Below are 6,000 nucleotides of genomic sequence, written 5' to 3' on the forward strand. Positions count from 1 at the left end.
AGCACCAGACACTCTCATTATTATTGCTTCCCATCCTTGGGGGACGTTATCAGGGTAGGAAGAAACGTCTCAGATGAACTAACGCAGCTGGATGCTGCTGCTCTTAGCAGGAATGGACTCTACCATTCTGCACGCCAAGCACGGAGACCCAGGCTGCCTTCCACCCGGCCTGCTGGCACCGCCCAGGGCATGCTGATCTTGGAGGGGCAGCAGGGGCTCTACTGAGGGCATCTCTAGTGTGTGTGGGCACATTTGCATTTGGGATTTTTTAAAATTTAATCAGAAAATATTCATCTGGTAAAGGAGCCCACTTGATGGTACATACTATTTGCAAATACCCCCATTCTCACTTCTGGCTCAAATTCAGAAAGGATACGCAGCGACGTAGGGCATGGCCTGCTTCACGTTCCCGTTAAAATGAAAGATACAGAACAGGAGGATGACATCTGAAAGAGAGAGGCTCCGAGTGAGGGAGGCAGGGGAGACTGCGGCAGCCCGTCGGACAGGGAAGGGGCTGTTACCTTGTGCGATGAGGATGGGGTACTCCAGGTAGGTCAGTGGCGGATACCCATAGTAACACTGGTATCGGAGAAACACCAGGAACCTGGAGAAAGGAGGGCATGGGTCCACACGGCTGCCCCAAAATGCAGCCATCGGGGCCTGACAGGCACCCGGCACACAGGTCAGTTTGCTAAATCCTCCCAGTGGTGGTGTAGACTCCCCAGTGTCAAAGAAGGCGGTTTAGAACAAAATAGATGGAATTCAGTGGAATCATCTATACAATTTTTGGAGCATCCAGAACTTACCGGGCACCAGGCCACAGTCTCTATCCAATGCCTTGAGATGGTCTCTTACAAAGGATTTTTACAGAAGGCAAATCCCTGAGCAGGAATATGAGACTGCTCTAGGCCCATGCTTGCTGGCCTGCCTGCCACGCTGGGTGCTCACTGACCCTGGCAGCTGCCCCTCAGCTGCTGCACACATCTGCCCTCCACCCTGAGAAGCTGAGAGGCGCAAGAATCCAAGGGGCTGCAGCTATCCCTGGATAGGAGTCTGTGGCCGTGTTTTAAGAGTTAGAACAGCACATGGATACTCCAGTTGCCTTCCAGAAGAGCTGCCCTGTTGAGAGCGCAGTGGGGAAACGCATGAAGAACCACCCTCAATTTCTCTAAGAAGATTCCAGCTCTGTGTGGATGCTAGGAAGTCACGAGGGTCCCACCTTCTCAAAAGAAAAGGCAGAGCTTCCTGCCTCCCTGGCTCACACTCAGCCATCTCCTCCCTCAGGACCGGAATCCCCGTAGTAGCCTCGGCCTGCCTGCTTGTCCCAACACCCTCCCTCTCACATGTGTGTTCAGACCACTCGGGAAAGGAAGAAAAGGGAGCCGGAACCATGAGACTTCAATACACAGGAGAGGCCCCGGGGTCTCCGATCTGCTAAGCTGGGAAGGAACCTGGAAAAGCCCCATTCACAAACAGGCCTCCCTGGCCTATTTCTGACAGCGTACAACTTAACTAGGGGCAGAGTTGGAGGAGGTCAAAGGACATAGGATGGGAGGCCAGAGCCCAGTGTCACCTTGGGCACGAGGGCCTCCCACAGGCCTGGTCCTCAATTGGAGGCCCCCAGCATGCCCAGCAGTGTTTCCATCCCTGGCTGCCTGCAGGCCCTCGGGGTGCTTTGCAGCTGGGCCACCTCCCAGCTTCAGGGATAAGCAGCACCTCTGCCTAGCCCAGCCGGGCTGCAGAGACTCCCCTCCTGCCAGCCTCCTGAGCAGCCCCGCTGTTCCCCTGTGAGAGTAAGCCCAGGGGGACTAGCAGAGAGGGATGCTGCACCCCAGCCCCTCTGCGGGGCCACAGCCAGCCGTGGGGTGCTGAAGGAATGTGCTAGAACAAAGGCTATGGGGGTCTTCACCAGTGAACTGTGTGCCAACCCCTGGGATGCAGCCACAGGCCGCAGGTCAGGAGTGAGAATCTGGGAATGTCAGAGCCGGTTCTCACCTCCAGGGGTCATCCATGCTGGTTTCCACATCTCACAGACCACTTGGGGAAATGGAGGCCAAAGACACCAAGAACATATTCAATGAAGAGCCTGGGTTTCCTAACGCTGACCTAGATGCAGCCGTCACCACCCCTGCAGGCTTTGTCCTCTATTCCCTGCTTTCCCTGGGACTCAAACTCGCCGCTGCCCCTGAAGCCTGGGGAGGTGTAGGCAGTGTCTTTAGTTTTTAAATTTTTTTTTTTGACATGGAGTCTTGCTCTGTTGCCCAGGCTGGAGTACAGTGGTGTAATTTCAGCTCACTGCAACCTCCACCTCCCAGCTTCAATTGATTCTCCTGCCTCAGCCTCCCAAGTAGCTGAGACTACAGGTGTGCACCACCATACCTGGCTAATTTTTGTATTTTAGGTAGAGATGGGGTTTCGCCATGTTAGCCAGGCTGGTCTTGAACTCCTGACCTCAGGTGATCTGCCCGCCTCGACCTCCCAAAGTGCTGGGATTACAGGCGTGAGTCACCAAGCCTGGCCCATTAAAATTTCTTTTAATTAATAAGTAATCGCTAAAATGCTCATCATAATAAAATCATGCCAGCTGGGCATCTGACACAGCCCCATTTGTTTCCATTCCCATCTGCTCCAATGGAGTTTCCTCCCTCAACACCTGCTAGAGGGTTAAACAAAATATACCTCACCCAGGCTGGGGAGCAAGTGACCTGGAGCAAGGGGTGGGCTCCAAAGGCACCCTACCCAGAGGCCAAGGCTTCTACAGCCTAAGGGGCCACTAGGGGAGGGCCACTGTCCATGGAAGGCTGCAGGCGGGGCAGGTCTGATGGGTCCTGTCCTCCAGGACGCCCCAGGCTGCAGAGAGCAGAGGGAAGCAGAGCCCAGCAGAGCCCTGGAGGCAGGGCAGGAGGCCACCAGCAAGCCTGAGAAGCAGCAAGGTTGGGAACCAGGGGAGGAGGAAGGCCCAGCCATAAGAATTGCCCCTAGGTGGTGGGGGCAGAGGCTCCTGCCCTTGACACCAGGTCACACTAAAAAGATCCAGTGGACTCAATGCTCTCAAAACCGGGCTCTTAGTTTGCTCAAATGGAGCCCCAGGAGGGCCCGTGCCCTCCAGGCAGCTGACTGTGACAGCCCTGGGCTTCCTTCCTCTAACTCTGGCAGCTGCCTCTGTCTGGTCAGTGGCCCGGGGCTCCGCTGGCAGGCCTGGTTCCCTGGGGAATGGGGCCAGCCACTTAACCACCCAAGCCCCAGGCAGGCCTCCTAGGCAAGGCTAGGAAGGACATGAGGGAGGCAGGCAGGGAGAATGGAGGGCCAGTACCCCGCTGGGCTGCCCAGCCTGCTGCTGCCACAGGCTCCTTACCACCCTAACTCAGGCTCCCCTTGTCCTCAGGCTGTTGTGACGATTAAATGAGACTATAATTCATGATAGTTTATACAATGCACAGACAGAGTCAACATGCAAGAATGCTCAGGCAGTGCCACCCATTAGAATCACATGCTGGTGGTGAGATCAAATCTACTGGCACTCAGCAAGGGTGGAGCCCTGATCCCTTCCAGCAGGCCTTCTGGGGGAGGATGGCACTGCGGTTGGCCCTGCACAGCCAAGCCTATTCACAGAAGTGTGCCTGGCCCTGGCTTGAGGGCTGCAGAGCTGGTGAGCCAGCCCTGACAGAGCCCCCTTTCCCTGCTCGTGATCAACAGCAAGCCCCTCAGACAGGCCAGGAGAAATGGCAGCAAGCCGCGGCCCCACCCCCACCTCGGGCTCCCCTGCCCAGGGAGACCCGTCCACTGCCAGAGGTTGGGCTTTCACCAAGGTGAGCTGAGAGGTGACAGCTGACAGATCTAATATGAGCCCTCACCTGTGTGTCCCCTCTGAGGGTTTGCATTTTTCAAGCAGTGGTACAAAGGTGGTGGAAAAGCAGGCCCAGGAGCCAGTGGCAGGAGGGACTCTATAGGCTGGCTGACTTCTTTCCCTCCATGGGTCCAGCTTCAGCTTCCCCAGCTCAGGGACCTAGCATGGGGCTGAGGCCAAATCCCACTCCTGGCTTTCGTGCCCTTGACCCCTCTCACTTCCAGTCTGTGTCCTTTGCCACAACCTCATCCCTCCAGCCTCTCTACTCCCAGCCTGGTGGTGGCACCAACTTGAAACACATACTGCCCCCATCCCCTGGGTGCCTCTGAACCCTGCCATCCAGCCTGGGACACCCTCTCTACTCTCTTCCTGCAGGGTAAAGTCACTCACAAGCCTGGGAGGTGTCACAGCCCCTCGCACTGCAAGCCTTTCCCAAAGTTTCCCCTCAAGACCCTGCATTGGATGACTGTGCCCAGGGACCAGCTCCACAGGGCCTGCGTGGGCTCGAGCTTGGGTGGGACCCCTCACCCTCCCACCTCTGAGGTCTTCTCTTTCTCCCCCGCACTACTTGGCTTCTTCCCATCCTGTATCCCGGGACACCACCTCCCCCCCAACCCCCCGGCTCCAGGAAGGCTTGTGTGTGGAGGACCACTGAGCCTTTGGACCCGCTGAGTGATGGTGGGGAGCAAAGTCGAGGGCCAGGCTTGGCCAGGGGGAAGGGGCAAGACCACTAGTTTCAGGTATGTGTTTTCTATTGTTGGGGCTCAGAAAATGATACCCCAAAAGTCTGGTGCTCTCACACGCGGAATACTTTGAATCTTAGAAGCTGCCTGAGAATCAAGGACTTACTGACCTCTCCGTCACCCATTCCCAGCTGCAGGGACTCTGCAACACCCTTATAGATGAGTAAGGAAAGGTCTTTCTACAAGAAATGCAGTTGTCTTAAGACCCGCTCCCAAGGAATCTCATCAAATAACCAGGAAGATTCCCCACTAACCACTGGGAGAGAAGACTCATCTATTCTTAGTTCAACCCCTTATTTCACAGGTGAGGAAACTGAGTCCCGAGAAAGAGGTTGACGGAGCGTGATGAGTTTAGGGACAATAAATATGACAGCCTCGAGGTGCAAATGGCCTCGCTCAGGGCCGGCAGGTTTTGTCACCAGCGGACCGAGGGCGGCCTCCGCTGGGTCTGTTTTCGCATCTGTAAAATGGGCATGCGCAGTCAATCCGTGCCACGCGGGTCTTGGTGAGAAACGATGCACGCGGGCAGCCTGGAAGGCGCACCCCGAGCCCATAGGCTCCCTGGTTCACCCTCGGCCGCCCGGCTGCGACGCCCGCGCGTCCCCGTCCTACTTCGAGCCGAGGCTCTCCCAGGCTCCCAGCAGGCGGCAGCGCGAGGGGGAAGGAGACAGCCTCGGCCGCCCCGGGCCTTACCCCGCCAGCTCCAGAAGTAAACTCGGGAGGCTGAGGCCCCGCGCGTTGCGCGCCGCCAGCACCGCGGAGATCTGCGGCAGCTTCAGCGCGGCGCACACGCCCAGCGTGCTCCAGTTGCACAGCCCCAGCAGCGCCGCCTCCATAGCGCCTGGCGCAGGCACGGGGTCGCCGGAGCGGGAAGCCACCGCCCAGCCTCTGCGGCGCGGCTCCGCCTAAGCCTTCCGCCTTCCCGGGACCCGCCGGGGACCGCCCGGCCAGGCCCGCCCCGCCCCGCCGTGCTCAGGGACCGCCTCGTTCCGGCCCCTCCCCAGGTCCACTCGGCCCCGGCTTCCCTCACCTCCAGGACCGCCTCGCTCCGGCCCTCCCCGGGACTCACCCCGCCCCCTGGGCCGCCCCTTCCCCACCCGTCCCGGCTCGCCCCGCCCCCAGGCTCGCCTTTTCCGGTTGGCTTCACCTAGCCCAGTCCCCCGGCCAACCCGCCCCGCCCCTCCTCGCCCCGCCCCCGGGCCGCAGCCCCACCCTGGCCTGCGGGCTCCACCAGCCGCTGCTTTGCTTTTCCGCGTTCCTGCGATCTGAGAATTTAGATGCTGCCGGAAGCCGCCCTGGCAGTCCCGCTTTCCCACGGACAGGGTGGGCAGAGCGGCAAACAGGCAGCTCCCAGGGGGATGGGCCGTTCTGTCGGGATTTTTCGCTCCCTACAAATGTTTTAGTTTCTCT

General features: G+C 58.6%; 1 protein-coding gene across 6 annotated transcripts in view; it reads right to left on the reverse strand.

The window, feature by feature from the left end:
• Positions 1–5,497, reverse strand: part of SLC66A3 (solute carrier family 66 member 3) — a 40,031-nt gene extending 34,534 nt beyond the window's left edge. For all 6 annotated transcript variants that reach the window (XR_008476463.2, XR_013526768.1, XR_008476462.2 and 3 more), the window contains exons 1-3: positions 5,284–5,497; positions 522–604; positions 377–446 (exon numbers count right to left, since the gene is read on the reverse strand). Coding sequence is in view for 3 of the 6 variants with exons in the window: in XM_008981130.5 (XP_008979378.4) it covers positions 377–446; positions 522–604; positions 5,284–5,426 (296 nt within the window). In the remaining 3 variants the exon portion in view is untranslated. The remainder of the gene's footprint in view (positions 1–376; positions 447–521; positions 605–5,283) is intronic.
• Positions 5,498–6,000: the final 503 nt, after the last annotated feature.

The sequence above is a fragment of the Callithrix jacchus genome, chromosome 14 (assembly GCF_049354715.1).
Source record: "Callithrix jacchus isolate 240 chromosome 14, calJac240_pri, whole genome shotgun sequence".
Classification (NCBI taxonomy): domain Eukaryota; kingdom Metazoa; phylum Chordata; class Mammalia; order Primates; family Cebidae; genus Callithrix; species Callithrix jacchus.